At 51.7% G+C, this 16413-nt stretch overlaps 1 protein-coding gene across 5 annotated transcripts in view; it reads left to right on the top strand.

Moving 5' to 3' along the window:
* CNTFR (ciliary neurotrophic factor receptor) overlaps window positions 1-16413 on the top strand; it is a 202704-nt gene that overhangs the window by 173374 nt on the left and 12917 nt on the right. For all 5 annotated transcript variants that reach the window (XM_050329558.1, XM_050329562.1, XM_050329561.1 and 2 more), the window contains 3 exons: window positions 5395-5512; window positions 6288-6454; window positions 13671-13834. In XM_050329558.1, coding sequence (XP_050185515.1) covers window positions 5395-5512; window positions 6288-6454; window positions 13671-13834 — 449 coding nt within the window. The remainder of the gene's footprint in view (window positions 1-5394; window positions 5513-6287; window positions 6455-13670; window positions 13835-16413) is intronic.

The following is a 16413-nucleotide window of genomic DNA, read 5'->3' as shown; positions in this document are numbered from 1 at the left end:
TACCCAAGAACAGCTGGACAAGAGGACTCAGAGCAAAATCAAAGCTTCACCTTCATCCCTTTCACCAGCAACAAAACACAGCCGTATCCAAACATTTGGCTTGATGGAAGGCACTGTCCCCAGCCACAGCCATGCTGCACAGGTGGTGCATGGCAGAAGGATGCTCCCCTGATCCACCTGGCAGTAGAAACATGATTTATTCATCATTGTTGTCTTTGTTGTTTCCTACCAGCCTGCTGTACACAAACAATTTTAGAAAAGCAGTGTTAGATAAATAATACATCGTGCTTGCAGCCAGCATGTGCATAACAGAAGCATCTGTGTAGATGTGTGTGTAGAGTGAGGAGTCTGCTGCTCTTGTGCACATTTTCCCATGTGCTCAGTGCTGGCATCTCACTCCCAGGTGGGTCCCTGTTGAGCCCTCTGGCCTCTGCAGCTTTGCTTTTGGTCACTCCTCTGCCTTTTTCTCGTCAGTACTGCAAGGTCATTGCTGTGGTGCCAGAAAAGTCGGTGGGTGATGATATGGAGGGTATTTGAGGCACAGAAAAGAGATTGGGCAGCAGTCCTGCCATGGGCACTGGGGAGAGGCCAGGATTGCAAACCGCAGGAGTCTGGCAGCAAAAAGTATTGGTCCTGGGATTATCCCCCAGCACAGGGCAGCATGGGGGTCCTGCCCATGTGCAGGCAGGCTGTGTCACAGCTGTACCTCCAGCACAGGCATATGCTGCTGCCAGAGACTCTGGAGCCTTTTGCTGGTCCAACACCAAGATGATGAGTTATGCAGGTGACCCCAAAAGCACACTATAGACTCATTATCCCCCATCAGCCCAGCGCCTGAATGTGCCCCGAGTGCACCAGAAAAAATATCTCCTACAGAAGTGTTCGAGAGGCCTCTTAAAACTTTTATTGGCACTATTTTTTGTATCCCTCCACCTGTGGAGCAAGGCATCTTTAGTACGTTCAACCCTCAGCAGGAGAGGAAAATTATAACTGATCCATTTCAGAAACCTCTAAAAGTGACCTAAAATAACTTTTCTATATATAAAAATGTCATGATTTTAATGTCCATTATCTCATGACCTAGCAGACTTAGGAAAAGCTCTTGTAGATCATTTTTAGTGGTTTTTAAAATGGATTGGTCACACTTTTTCTCTGCACAGTGGGACTCAGGGTACAAGGATAACTGGGCTTTAGAGATCAGGAGGGAAACAAAAATCTGTATCTGTGCTGATGCACTGAGAGCTGTTTCATCCTCAAGGTCCACTTGTTGTGCCCTTACCAGCTGAGCAGGGGTGCTGCAGGTGGTCAAGTGACAGCTATTTACAACAAGCCAGAGAGACAGAGGTTAAAGGGATGCAAAGCATGGGGCACTGTGTGGTTGGAAAGCCAGCTCCATCCCTGCCATCAGTCTTTTCTGGGGTCTTCGGAGATGATGACCCTGGGCCCAGGTTTTGCTGCCTGTCACAGCCCCAAATTTAGCTGGAGCTGCTTGAGAGCAGCGTGCCCAGGTGGGATGCACTTGGCTCTGGTGCAGCCTTTCATCCCCTCACCCTAAACTTTTGCAACAAGGCTGGTTGCAGCCCAGACCTCTGGGAAGCTGCCATAGCCAGGCATTAAACATGCCAGGTTTTCAGAGAGGACATCAGCAGAGCACGTGGGAGAGGTGGCTTCCTGCCATGCAAGAGGTTAATAGACAGATTAGAGAGGGCAGGCACTGTTTGTGGCGAAAGCAGAGGAGCTCTGCCTTTACAGAGTTCAGCAGCTCCATGAAGTGACAGGGAAGTAAATATTTGCCAGGATTAAGGAGGCTGTGTGCAGGAGCCCGGGGAGAACTGCCCAAGTGGCTCAGTGTGTTACTTGGGTTGTTTTCGGCATGGGGCAGGTGCTGAGAGTTGGACATCGTTTGGGAGAGAATGAAGGAGGTTGGAGCAGGACACCCCACACCCAAAAGCAGTGCCCAAAGCCTCAGGGCAGAGAAAGCCTTTAATGCTGCTCCCTTGATGGCTTTGTTTTGCTCCACTGCCTTTCTTGCTCTCTCTGTCGGCCTGATGGGCTGGCCCACCTCCAAAGACAGCATTACAGAGTGCTGGATCGATTGGAGCCTGCAATTTTATTTGCTGTCTTTAAGAGCCTTTGATGGGCAGCCTGAGCTGTGCCAGGGAGTGCCTTTCCTGGGAGAGGAGGGGAGGGGAACGAGGTTGCAAGACACCATCTCCCACAGGGAGATGAGGGCCCTGCCACCAGCTTGGAGAAGACAGAGTGGGCAAAAAGGGCCCTCCCAATGCACCAAGGCAGCTGAGAAGGGGCTTGCAGCCCTCTCCTCTGTGGCACCTGGCAGTCACGATCACGGTCACCCATGTGTTGTCATGGTCACAGCACCAGGTAGCACATTGCACTTGCCCTGCACTCTCCTATGGGGTGGACTTACTCCCCATCAAGGTGGAAAATGGGGTAGTTGCATGACAACTCCCTCCCAAAATGCCTGTGGCTCTGGGACTGACGGCTCTTTGTAGAGATGGAGGTTGCAGGAGGTTGTTGTGGAGAAGCACATCCCTTCAGCTGCATCTGTCCTTGAACTCTGCATCAGGAGGGCAGAGATGAGAGGGTTGTTTTGTCCCCCTTACCTCCTCTTCCACCCCTGGCTTGCTAAAAGGCACTAAGGGATGAAAGGTGGAGTGTGCTGTGAGCACAGAGGGTTGGGGCTGCATTTGGGCCCCAGTCCTAAAGCAGAGGAATGTATTTTCAAGGCATTCAAGGCTGTGAAAATGGAGCATCTTCAAAGGCTGCTGCAGAGTGGGGCTGGAAGCAGGAGGCAGTTTGGTCAGCCCCCGCCTTCTCCCATCAAAGCAAACCTGGAGGCACTAGCCCGCCCCAGCCTCCTCAGTGGAGGAATTAGCACAGATCACAAAGAGCCATTTCGGGGGTAAGACAATGGAGATAAATTATCCTCAGATGGACTAATTGTGGCGCAGTAGCAATGCAGCATCTGGGGCCATGCAGGTAGGGCTGGATCCTGCCGGACTACAGGGATGCTTGACAAAGCCCCGGCTGCTTCTGCCTGGCTTCCCGGCGTCTCCCAGTTCGAGCAGGACAGACGAGCACAAGCAGCAAGTGGGCGAGACGCCCACGGTAGCATCCCCAGTGTCCCTAGCTTCTCCAGCATCCCTAAGTAGTATTCCCAACCCCAGCCCTGTTTCCCGGGGGCCGGGCAGGTGCTGTTAGCCCACAGTGCCACCACGCGGTCACCTGGGCCCCAAAGGCTGTCCCTAAACTGCGTGCATCCCCTTCAGCCCCTCCAGAACACCTCCAGAGCCCCCACTGCATCCTGCAAAGGGCAATGCTGCGTTTGCACCCCAGTTCCCCAGGGAGGCAGGGAAAGGGTTAAGGAGCCTGCGAGGAGGACGAGGATAGAGCAGTACCAGGGATCAGGCCCTTATCTCTGGCCTTGCGATTAGCCACTCTGTTTTGCTGTGGAGGGTCTGCTTGAATAATTTAACTGGGAGGCTCATTAACCAGACTCTGGCCTTCATCTGTCGGCTGAAGGCTGAAATAGCCATTAGGAGGAACATGCGGAGTGGAGCAGCACAGCCTTCCCTCCTGCTGGCCCCCTCCACTCCCTCTCCCTCTCCTTCTCCTTCTCCCTGCTCCCTGACACTGCTGCCCTTGGCTCTCTCTGTCATCTGCTGGCTCCCTCTCAGCCCTGCCCCAGGGGTGCTGGCAGGTGTGCAAGCCCTGTGCCCTCAGTTTCCCCTCAGCAGACTGTAGTAGACTCTGTAGACTCCAGCTGCAGCTGGAGCTCATTGCATCCCCCCCAAAAACTTTTCTAGCAAAACCCCTCATTATTGCCTGAGCCCGAGCTCTGCTGTGCAGTGCTGAGCCAAGATCCCAGCATCCTGCCCTGCCAGTCCCTGCTCATGGCAAACCAGCTGGGTTGGCCCTCTCCAGATGTCTGCTGCTTCCCATCAGGGCCCTGCTCTGGTCCTGGATGTGTCCCTGAGGGTGTTATGCTAGTGAGACCCGGGCTGTGCCTAAATGGGACCGAAGAGACCTCCTAGAGACCTGCAGCTCTGCAGGGCTGCAGACACACCAGGGAATTGCAAGACATGGCTGCAGGAATGTCCCATTTTTTGTTGATGCTTCAGGTTTTGGCCTCCTTCTGGTCCAGCAAAGGCACCAACTCCTGCATCATTTGCTCCTCTGGCTCAGCAGGCAGAGGAGTGTTAGGCTGGTGTACAGCTTCCCTGCACCAGCTTCATAGAATCATGGAAGCACAAAGTGATCTGGGTTGGAAGGGATCTTAAAGACGATCTCATTCCAAGCCTCCTGGCATGGGCAGAGATACCTGGTGTGCATCCAGCCCAGGGACTGTGTTTTTTGCAAGGCACAGTGCCAAGGTGCTGCAGTTGGAGCCAAACTCTGCCCTTAGCAATGCAAGTGCCCTGCAGGTACTGAGAGGAGTTTACCTCAGCATCAGGTCAGTTAAAATTTTTAACAAGGGCAAAATGTATCAGCTGAAAGGTATCACATCTCATCCTCTGCCTGTGCTGGCCTTCAGCATTTTTCAGAAGGAGGCCAAAACCTGAAGCATCAACAAAAAATGGGACATTCCTGCAGCATTTTTCAGAGGATTCCTGCAGCTCTGGCTGTGCTACTGCAAAGAGCAGGATGTCCAGGAAAGCCAAGTGCAGTGTGAACACTTTACTGGGTTTAAATTCTCTTCTGATTCTAATGTGTTGCACCATCTGACGAGGCCAGAGGAAGGCTGCTCCCGCTGGTGTTCTCATCCTGTCTCCAGTTGTCTCTGGGAGGCAGGCCCTGGGATGGGATGCTCTGCCCCACGCCAAAAGTATAAATGCTGCTAATCCTCCTGCAGAGCTGAATTTTCTTTGCTGGTTTCACGTTGTTGCTCGTCATCTTACCAGTGGTCCTTCATCCTCCCTCTAGTCTTTTGGAGGATCATCCCTCAACAAGTTTATTGCTCCCCAAGGATGTGGCAGGGAAAGCTGAGAGCAGTGTAGCTTAATGGGGTCAACAGAGCAGCACCTCCTCCTCATCAGCAACATCTCTGTCGCAGCCTGGAAGATAATCTCCCCCAGTACCTGCCAACCCCCTCTGTCACTCCATCTCTCATTAGAGGCAGTGAGCTGCCCAGGGAGAGGGGGAGCTGCTGTGCACAGCCCAGTCCAAAGTAAGGTCTCATGGGGGGCCTCAGCACCACACATGGGACAAAGACCCCCCCAATACTTCCAGCAGCCCATAAATACAGATCAGGCTCCCATCGCAAACTCTTCCCTCCCAAGCTGACAGCAGTTGGGAATGTAGGGTCATTCCCTTGCTCGGAACGTGGTGATAATCCCCCCTCAGCAGGTAATTACCTTTCTCTTTCCCTGGCAGCCCCGCCGCGGGAGCCAGTCCTGATGTGCCGGTCCAACAACTATCCAAAGGGTTTCTACTGCAGCTGGCACCTGCCCACGCCCACCTACATGCCCAACACATTCAACATCTCCGTCATGTAAGTGTCTGGGAAGGGAGGGTGCAAGGGGGCACGTTTTAGTCCCTGCAGCCTGCAGCACGTCTCAAGTAGTGACACAAAGTCATGGGGAAGTGAGTCTGACCTGTGCTGACCATATGGGATCAGTGTTCCAAAAATGGGCCTGGGGAAAGATGTTTCAGGGACATACAAACCTGGGGCTGGGATATTGTGCCAAGAAAGTTTTGTTTTCCCCAGAGGGGACAAAGAAAGTCCCCGTCTCCCAGGTCCCCTTTCCATGCCTCCCAAGACATCCCCTCTGCACCAGTTGTCTGCAGTGAAGGTTGCGCCTGATGTTTTTTGAGACATTTGGCACATCCATACACTTTCCTGCTATAGTCTGGCTATGGTTGTGCCCCAGCACTGTCTCTCAGCTAGAAAAGGCCACTGCATGACATCATTCCCCACCCTGTGCCTGAGTTCTGGCACAGCCCTTATACAGGCTGGTGCCATGCATTATCTTCTTCCTCTAGTGGGAGAGGCAGACCCAACCCCAACCCCAGAAGGGTCCCATCTTTGCCCTGAAGCCAGAATGAGGACATTTACTGCAGTCTATGTGCATGCTTAGGATAAAACATCATACACAGGAGCCTACCCAATTCCCTGGCAGGACAAATGCAGCCCCTTTGGCTGTGGCAGGGGCTGGTGCATGGGGGCTGTGGGCTTAGTGAGGACACAGAGATGCTTACTCTGCCTCCTTCCTCCAGCAGCTTGGATGCGTCCATAGGTAACAGCTCTTCTCACCTCTGCTTTCCAGACACGGCACAAAGGAGATGGTCTGTGAGAAGGATGCAGTTCCCAAAAACAGGTGCCACATCAGATACCTCCAGCTCTTCTCGACAGTGAAGTACAAGGTGACTCTGACAGTCACGAATCCTCTGGGCAAAAACTTCACCACTCTCACCTTTGACGAGTTCGCCATAGGTAACTTCCACAGCAACAACTGGCTTCTCCAAGGTGGTGTTGGGGTTTGCTTGCTTTGTACTCAGCGTCGCCCACTGGACAGACAGGATGGAGAAGGGACTGACTCTCCAAGTGGAGCCTCTGCCTATCCATGCATGAGATGGAGACAGGGTCTGAGTCACGCTGGTATCCACTGATAACTGATGCCAGCACCTGAGCATCCTGGGGGAGCCAGGCAGGATGGCCGCAGCAGTCTCCATGCGGGTCACATCAGTGGCCTGGTGCCCTGTGTGGTCCCATCCCCAGTGGTCCAGATCGGCCGTGTTGCCGAGCTCCTCCCTGCTTGGGAGGCTGGGGAAGTGGCTGCCACGTGCCAGGGCAGAGAGCTGTGAAAACTGTGTGGTCCAAGTGGTGTTGCCCATCTTACCCTTCAGAGTGTCCCTAAAAGAGAGGTTTGGTGTTTGTGCTGAAGCAGTCATGAGAATTGGGATTGGAAGGGAAATTAAAATGTCCCATTCACTTCCCTCCATCCTTAGTCGGGATAAAGCTCTCGCACGGTCAGCCTCCCCCAGCCCTTTCCTAATATGCTCCTGAAAACCCTATTCCTCTTTTTGCACCCCTTCACTGGGCATCAGATGCTGTGCAGTGTGAGACAGGGAGTGGGAGACCCTGGGAGCTGGGATGTCCATGCCTTGGGCTGTGCTGCAGGGATTCTTCTCAGCCATATCCAGACCTGTGGTGGAGATGATGCTCTGACCGTGAAGGACAGACATGAACCGAGGAACTGAGTGCCAAACACAGCAAAAGAGGCGGCTTTTGCCACCAGCCAAAGCCGGATTACAGCTGGTGCTGTGACATCCTCAAAGAACAGGAAAAATAGGAGAGAGTAGAGTTCAGGAATACGTTGAAAAACAATTTGCTGGTTACATGTGGCAATTACTGGACCAGAAAAACAAATAAATGAATCATTAAAGTGCAGCCAGCAGTTGGTCTTTGCCTTCAATGTGCTACACATCCCAGTGCAGAGAAGCTGAAAGAACCAAAATGCAAAATAGGAGCTCCACTAGTACCCCAGATTTTCCCTTTCTGCTCCAAATCCTGGAAAATATCAAACAAGAAGCAAGGTGCCAGCTCTGAACAGAGCAGGGTGCTTTGGGAACATTGATAACAAGGCAGGAAGCTTATCGGGAAAGTGGTGGAGTTTCAGTTGCTTGGGTGCCTTTAAATGGAAATTGTTGTGCTTGTGGAAGATACACTCCTTAAAAATGAAGGTAACCTCCAGCCTGTAGGGCCCAGGACAGCAATTTATCTGCATTTTCCAAGTTCCTTGCATTCCCTCCTGTAGGAGTTCAGGGCATCCTCTTGTAACATGTGCATCCCACCCATGCCCTGCCTGGCTTCCCAAACATCTGGCCCTCCATCCAGCACACAAGGGCAACTCCCCTGGGAAGCACACCCAGCTGCAAGCCTCGGGCATCCCAGCACTAGCACAAGCCAGATCCAGCCCAGCAGTTTGAACTCAGCCCAGGTCGGAGGAGTGGTGAGCAGAGACCAGCACTGCCCCAGGCCAGCCCTTAGCATGGGTGTACTGTGGCTGCCTCTTGCAAGAGTGCCTGGAGAGGTGCAGGGTGCCTGGACACATCCCAGCATTTGCAGTGGGAGGTGAGACCACCCAGCATTACCTGGCAGATGCTCCAGGATGGCACTTGGGGAAGGGGTGATGGGCTGATGCTAATGGGAAGGGCCATGTCCTGCACCCTGCCACCAGCCCTCTCCCATAACCAATTCAGTATCTATCAGGCCTTAAAATCTCCTCAGGATTTGTTTGAACACTGTGGATAAGTAGGATAAGTAGCACAGACAGGGTGGTGGCGGAGTGCCGAAGCAGGCAGTCAGGAGGCTTAGCAGAGTCCTTATAGGATGAACTCACCTGCTTCTGAACAGCAGCCACCCACCCCAAGTGGAGTTTTGCCATCCTGGTGTTTCCAGTTAAAACAAGAGCACTGTTTTAGTGCATTTTGCCCCACAGTTTTGTCCCAGGTTGCCTGCGTTGCAGGCAGCAGCTCAGTGCCTCTTCCATCTCCCCTCTCTTCAGCTGCAATCCAGTACTGTATTCTGGCATGGTGGGTGCTGGAGGTATGGATGCAGCACCCAGTAGGTTCTCTGGGGTTTTCCACTAGCATTAGCAGGTGATCTCCTCTTGGAAGTTTTTCTGAGTTTCCTTTTGCTAAATGAAGAGGTGGAAAACTTGCGGCTCGGGGCAAAGCTACTGCCCCGGCTTGTTGAAAAAGTGCTGAGTGGGAATGTTGCAATATCTGCACACATCCCACTAAAATGAAGAGACAGTGTCAATCAGCACCTGTGTGATGCTTCTTCTAAAATCCGTGGGCTGGGGTAGTCAGAGCGTGCCTTCTGTTTTTCCCTTAGCTTAGAGAAAAGAGTCACACCTTCTGCATGGAGGTTGAACTCCAGCCATGAAGTCCTGATCTCATGCCCTGCTGGGCACGGAGCAATCCGGAGCCAAGGTGAGAGCAGTGCAGTGCAAGCAGCTCTCCCTCCCAGCACCATCTGAGCCGGGAGCAGACCCACTGCTGGGTTGGACCACCCACTCAGCCTGGGCAAGCACAAAAAGCCCCCTGGGAAGGAGTGACCTGCTTTGATTTTTCTTCCCCTCTCCTTGCTCCCTCCTGGGAGCCCACAGCAGAAAATCCCTTCCCCAGCTGCTCGGAAGATGGTCTCTAATTGAGTGGAAAATGACTGGTACTTTCTTTTGCTGTCCTGAGCCCATGCCTTGCTGGCAGTCGTGCCGTGCTGGTTATTAGCAGCCAGCTGCGAAGGGTCACTCTGCATTGTCATTTTCAATGATGACAATTTTTGGCTTTGGCTTTTCTGGCCCCCTGGGCCCCATCTCCTGTTAGTAGGAGATCCGGGCTGCCTTGCTCCTCATCTTGCCTCTGGAATTTGTTTTCATAATTACATCTTCTGCGAAGGTATTGATATTAGTAAAGGTGAGTGTAAGGAGGTTCTGCAAAACCCCATAGACATCAGTGCTTCAGCTTCAGGCAGAAGGAGGTGGGAAAGGGGCTGGATGTGAGAGGGCCTGGAGGAAGAGGTGGATACCAGGGAGGAGTGAGATGGTGTGTCAGGAGTGGCTTACCTGCTCTGTGATGGCTGGGACAGCATGAGGACATTTGTGATGCTTCAGGACACAAGCCAACCTTCCTCACTTGTGTTTCAGCCTGGTAGCTGGTAGCTGATTTTTGCTATCCCCCAGGAAAGCCAGGACACCATCACCACACAGCAACATCAGCATCCCACCTCAGCACCTTTATCCTCATGATCCTGGGGGGAAATTGCAGAAGATGCACAGAACTAAAAGGTGGAAGGCAGCCTTGGATGGGGTCTTGCAGGCGTGGGTGCCTTCCCCAGATCTGCTGTCCATGTCTTGCATGACCTTTAGAAGGTCATTTGATTGTCCCAGCTCGAGCTTTGTGGCGATGAAGATGCAGAGCATCTCAGAGAGGCTGCACGAGCACAAACATGCCCATGTCAGTATGAAATTTGGAGTCTTTGAACACGGGTATACAGTTGCCTAAGCAGAAGGTCAGTTCAATTCATACTACTTAGGGAGGCAGAATTAAATTACCTAGACTGACATTTGGCTAAGACATGGAGTTTAATATCCCTCTGCTCATGGAAAATGCCAGGGGATATTTAATGGCCGCGAGGGATCCATTTTAGTGCTTGCTGGAGAGATGGGTTGGGCGACGGGCTGTTCTCTGCCACAGGGTCTCGGCTGCCTTTCTGAACTGCCACCTTCATTTTGAGACATGTCTGACAACAGCCAGAGGCAGTGGATAGCTTAAGACTCACGTTTAAACACCAGCGTGCAGTGCCTTAAGGAAAAGCTGCTCTCAGATGCTCTTCTTGCACTCCAAACCCTCACTTGGACACGGCAGCCAAAAACCAAGTGGGAAGAGCTGTGAGTAGCCTCCTGGCCAAGTCCCCTTCCCAGGAATGTCTGATGATGCTCCCTCAGCTCTGCAGGATAATGTTACATCTGGTTTTATAGCCGCTTAACCAGTACTCAGCCTAATGCCCATCATCCATTATTATTATTACTATTACTGCTTTTATTACGTTACTGCCTGCAGGCCCTCGGTGAGGACAGGGCTCTATTATGCTGGCTGATGTACAGCCAGACAGCCCTTGCCTCACCATGTGCAGGCTGAATGAAGGCAGACAAAGGCTGGGGAAGGAGGAGTGCTTGTCCCTGTCTCCAGAGCAGGGACTTAGGAGGCTGCAGGGGATAAAGGACTCCTTCAAGGTCACACAGGAACTGGGGAGCTAGATACAACCTGTCTCTCCTCGCTCCTCAACTGACCCCTATGGGACTAGCCCAGATGTTTCCCATGACGAGCACAGTGATGTCTGTACTAGGAGACATAGGTCTGTCCTCTCTGGACAGGCTGCTGGAGGTGCAGTCACCTCTTAAGCAGGATGTGGCAGATTTGGTACTGCTGTGCTCTCTAGCTTGGGCAGGAGTCACATGAATGGAGGGACACATGGGAAGGTAGCAGGGACTGCTGGTTTTCCCATTAACCCACAGTGCTGTTTGAAGGCTTGTTGCAGCCAGGAACATGTGCTTGGAGCCAGGGCAGCCTTCCTCTGTGCACCAGGGACAGTGTCCAACCCACGGAAGCAAGGCTATGGTCACATCCCTGCAAAACGGGCCAGTGACTCCCACCTCGGCATCAGGGCACCCTTTTTTCTGACTTCCTCCAACCATCACAGTAGCATTTCTCATTGCTGCCCAAGCACATTTGCCTTGCCCAGCATGACTGAATTTAAGCATCCCTCCAGGCTGGCATACTAAAACCAGGGCCAGACTCCCTGTGTTTCCCCAGGGAGTATCCATTACATCCATCCCTAGCTCTGCACTTTACTTTGCGTTTCCTCACTGCGGAGTTGCAGTTCACAGTCATCTGCATTCGTTCAGCCAAACAGACTTTTGTTTGCAAACCAAGCCTGCTGAGCCAGTGCTGGATTTATACTTTTCTGTATGTGTTTGGACTCCAAGTCCCTGTCGATGGAAGCTGATGTCCAGCCCAAGCCCTGGGATTCAAAGCGAGCGGAGGAATTACAGAGCCATCTGGAGTAGCTCAGCACAGCAGAGCCCCAGCAAGTCCTCCTAGAATCACAGAATCAGCTGGATTGGAAAGGACCTCTGAGATCATCGCGTCCAACCCCACTGTGGTTACTAGACTAGGGCACTAAGTGCCACATCCAGTCTCATCTTAAAAAGCTCCAGTGACAGAGAATCCACCACTTCCCTGGGCAGCCCATTCCAATGCCTGATTACCCGCTCTGTATAGAATTTCTTCCTAACATCCAACCTGCTGAGGTTAAAGCTGTAAATGGAAAACTGTGTCCTGTCCTGCCGCAGAGAGGGGTCGATGGGAGCTGGGACGTGGCACCACTCCCTGAGCCTCTGGGAGCATCCTCTGAGCACCAGGTGCCATGGGGATGGAGGAATGTCCAGCCCCCCTTGCACCCACTGTGACAGGAGGCAGGAGAGGGTGGTGTCAGGCTGGTGGTGAAAATGAAGGTGAAAAAGGACTGCAGCAGGGTGTGTGCCAGAGTGCTGAGCAAGAAGGCTGGGGAGGTGCTGGTGGGCTATGTCTCAGCCAAAACAGGTCCCACCAAGGTAGTTGGGCTGTAGCCTAATTTCAGCAGCCCCTCATGGCCAAGAAAGTGTGTTTGAAAGCATCTCAGGCTGGTTTGTCATAAGAGGAGCAAGCAGTGGTGGTACAGAGAAAATGTCTTCCTGGGAGAGTTGCTGTGATGCCACTATAATTCTGGAGCAGGTGGCAGTGAGCAGCACACATGTGATTCTACTTGGTGCAGACTGGCCCCACATCAGTGTGTGGTCCCATTCGAGCAAAGGGGAAGATGCCCTTCCTACACAGGGCAGGGCTGCAGGCAGCAGGCAGGCAGGCCGGTGAGGGAGCAGCTCACTCACCACCTCCTTCCTCTCTCAGGGTAGGCAAAGCCCCTGTGTGAACATCACCTCCCACCCACAGCAGGTGAACCCTGCAGTCAGCATGGAGAAGATCTCTGAGAGCAGAGCAGGAGCTCTGCCATGCAGAGGGGGGCCTCCCCACAGCCCCAGTGTTCCTACTTCATGCTTGGCAGTGGAGTTTGATGCTGGCATCTTCACAGGCTGCTTCTTGAGCTGGTCAGAGCTAGGGAACCATTACTCAGTCCAGAGATTTTCAGGCCAAGAGGGATCCATTCACTTGCATGTGGAGTTCAAAACAGGGTTAAAGGCCTTCCCAGGACATGAGGACTCACGTGCATTGCTATTCTCAGAGTGTACAGAGAGCCCTCTTTCACCTCTGGCACAGCTGCATGCCCAGCTGCCTGTGTCCAGCTCCTCCCTGGCTATGAGCAAAGGAGAAGCATGGGTGTACACAAATTTTTTTAGCTTTGCTGTTGCAATTGGGAATTTGATCTGTCAGGAATTGATCAAACTCTTGGCAAGGAGCAAGGCTTGCTCTGCAACAGGCAGCGATGTTCATCACAGCCTGTCTGTGATGTGCTTCTGGCACTCTGAAAGTAACTGCAACATCAAAGCATGTTGCATAGCTCACAGCCAATTAATATTCACTTGAAATACATGTCAGGTAGCAAGAAAAATCCCTGTATCCCAAAAGTAGAGTAGGGCAGAGAGAGAGAGACCTGGAGTAGAAAGTGACCAGGGCAAGCCTTCCCCCTTAGCAAATACGTTCTGCCAGTGCTTTGAATCCCCCAAACCCCAGCCCTAAACCCAAGGGCTAAACTCTGCCACATTACTCTGAAGCAAGAGAGTTTGTACGTGGGTCAGACTCCCAGAAATCAACAGGTACAATGAAAGTACAGGATTTGGGTTTGGTGGGCTCCTCACCCTGACCCCATTAGCCCTGTCCAGGAGGGATGCTCTCTGCCCTGGCCAGGTTGTTTCTGCCAGCACTGGCACCTTCTTAATGGTGATATTTTGATCCAGGACAGCCATACCACATACCTGGACAAGAAAAGGGGATTTGTATGTAATTAGTTTGGGAAAATGATGTTCTGCATGTTGGCTGCTCTCCTTGGAAAGCACCTGGTGCAAAGTCCAGCCAGCTATGCCAAGGGGTATAAAGGAAGGATGCCACATCCAAAGCTTTACGAACCACCTTCTTTTCTTCTCTTCCAGTAAAGCCAGACCCTCCAGAGAGTGTGGTGGCCAAACCCGTGCCGAATAACCCTCGGAGATTGGAGGTATCATGGCAAAACCCCTCGTCCTGGCCTGACCCTGAATCTTTCCCACTCAAGTTCTTCCTGCGGTATCGGCCTCTCATCCTGGACCAGTGGCAACACGTAAGTGATGCTGCCCTGTGTGGGATGGGACAGAGCAGGGGGAGCTGGTGACTGAGAATAAGTTGCACTGTGAACAGGGTTCAGGGACAAAAAAACTGTAAAGTTACTGACCAGGCAACCTCTCTTGTCCCTTTTCCCTTCTGCTCCATCTTTTTTTTTAGCTCACGCTCTGCCTAAAAATGGCTCTGCAGGCTCTCCCTGCTTCACATTTTCATCCACAGCCCCTACCTAGTTTCCATACGTATGTTCTATATAAAACTTGCCAACGAGATGTAAAAGGCATTTAAAGTATAAATGTCACCACATTTAAATGCGCCTCTGCCACATTTAGATTTTGAACTGGAGATAAAATACCTCTCCCCGTAACTCAGAGCACAGTCATGGAGTGATTGCTGCGATGTTATCATATTTTTTACTTTTATTTCTTGTTTCTTTAAAAAAAAAAGTAGTCAGTGAAATCCTTGGCAGCCCAGAGGACAGATTTCATTGTTACTGCAGGAAGATAACGAACAGGCTTTTTTTGTTGTTTTTTTTTTTTTGTTTCTTTTTTTTACCTCTGCGTGCTGCTTGTGTGCTCGACTTGTGTAGGGAAGCAATCTGCCACTCGAGGAGAGGTGCTTCTACACTGGCACGGCTCATCCAGCATTCCTTCTTTGCTGAGCAGGGCCAGTCAAAAGCCAATTAGATGCTTTGCTTGGTAAAGCATTTTGGAAAAAAAAAAAAAAAAAAAGAAAGACAAATAGGAGGCAGCACCTGGTCCCTGGGCACCTCACCTGTGTCAGGGAGCCAAGCAAGATTTTCTTCCAGCCAGCTCTTCCTGGGGAGAGAAACATGGGAGGGGATGGGAGGCTTTGGTCGTGTCTCTGAAACGTGTTGGTGTCTCAGTGACTTCTTCCTTTTGCATTGGTTGGGTTTTTTGATGAAGCAGCGCTGCGGGTCATGTTTCAAATTGCAGTGTTTGCTGATGGCTTCAAAAATCAGAGGGTATTCCTGATTGTTTCTCTGCCCTTTGCTTCCCTCCTGGGAGTGGGAGGGCATCTGTGGAGCCTTCTGAGGCGTAAGAAGGCAGAGGTGGAGTTTGGGTTTTAGTTTTCTGTTGGTACTTTTTTTTCACTTGGGGGAGAAATACTCCCCCAATGTAGAAACTGTGCAAAAAAGGGGAAGATATAATGGGAATTATCAAAGACAACATCAGTTTTTTCAAGGTGGGAAATTGTGGAAAAAGCTGATATTTTTACTCTGCCACAACCTGATCCCGCCAACTACCCTGGTTTGCACCCAAAACAGTGGGATACCAGTGAGAGGTCCTCCCACCTCAACACCCTCAGGGTGGCCAGTCCCTCCATCACTGGGTAATGGGTGCTATGTTTGTGGGGTCAAGCCACGACAGTCCCCTCTCTGCAGAGCCTTGAGGGGATGATGTGGCTTGTCCATCAGTGCTCTTGGGCAGGCAGAGGTAGTGGGAAATACATGGAGGTGTTGGCAACACTGGTGGCAAGGACACCCTAGTTGGAAAAGGCAGTTTTTGGGTAGTAAAAACTTGATTTCTCCTATATAAAGATATCCTAAGGTACAGAGAGATCTCCTGGTAGGTGCAAGGACAGCTGGGAAGGGTTCATCTCCAAGCATTTCGAGAAGGTGCAGTTGTCCTGGGTGTTGCTTTTAATCAGAATCACCTTGCAAGTGATGTGCTCCTTATCACTGATGGATGGAGAAGAGTGTTTGGGGAATAATTTGCTTGGTGAACAAGTGCAAGCATTCAGCAAGTGAGGTACCAACCTTGTTTTCTGACTCTCTGCCCTGCTGGCTGGGTAATGAAAAATCTGATTTGTAGATGATTTGAGGAAAACTGCCACTATTCATCAGATGAATTATTTGCGAAGCCTAATTCAATCAGTTTCCAAACACCAGGGAATGGCAGTGCTGCAGCAGCTGGAGCTGTTCTGGCCCCAGACCCCCTTGGCACATTCAGCCTTCTTAGCCCAGCTGGGTATCCTGCAAATGCAGGCATTTGCACCCGAAAATGAACCGCACCAGTGTCAGCATGCTGGGACCATGCCCAAACCACGCTGCACTCTTTGCTTGACTTATTTCTTATCATCTTGTGGAGTATACCTGTTCTCCCAAATCCAGACAGAAAAGGGAAGGACATGGTTTAGGAGGGCCAAACCTAGACCAGCCATCCAGCTTGTCCTACGGTGGTGGTGTTGGGTCTCACCCCAAAGGGATAAATACCCTGAGAAAGGATGAGCACATGTCGTGCTTGCGTGGCAGTGTGTTAATTCTCACAGAGGTGTAGCTCTCCTGCCACAAGCTGCCCCCAGCTTGGCTCTACCTGTCCCCATTGGCTGTTGGCAAAGAAAAGCCCTTGGTTTTTATTCCCACACAACCTTCATACTAACAATGGGGCAGCTTGGGAGCTCAGTAGGGAGAGGAGAAGTCCCTGCCAGCAGTCAGGAGGAGCTGGGTAGCCTCATGTTCTGGCACATCCCTGTGTGCCCGAAGTCCCTAGGCTGAGGCCTGCTCCTGCCTCCTCATGGCAGCTCACCTCTGCATCAGCTGTGGATTTTAAGCATCTC

Source organism: Myiozetetes cayanensis, unplaced genomic scaffold (assembly GCF_022539395.1).
Source record: "Myiozetetes cayanensis isolate MyiCay16 unplaced genomic scaffold, myiCay2020 scf4, whole genome shotgun sequence".
Classification (NCBI taxonomy): domain Eukaryota; kingdom Metazoa; phylum Chordata; class Aves; order Passeriformes; family Tyrannidae; genus Myiozetetes; species Myiozetetes cayanensis.
This window is presented reverse-complemented; position numbering and strand designations above follow the sequence as displayed.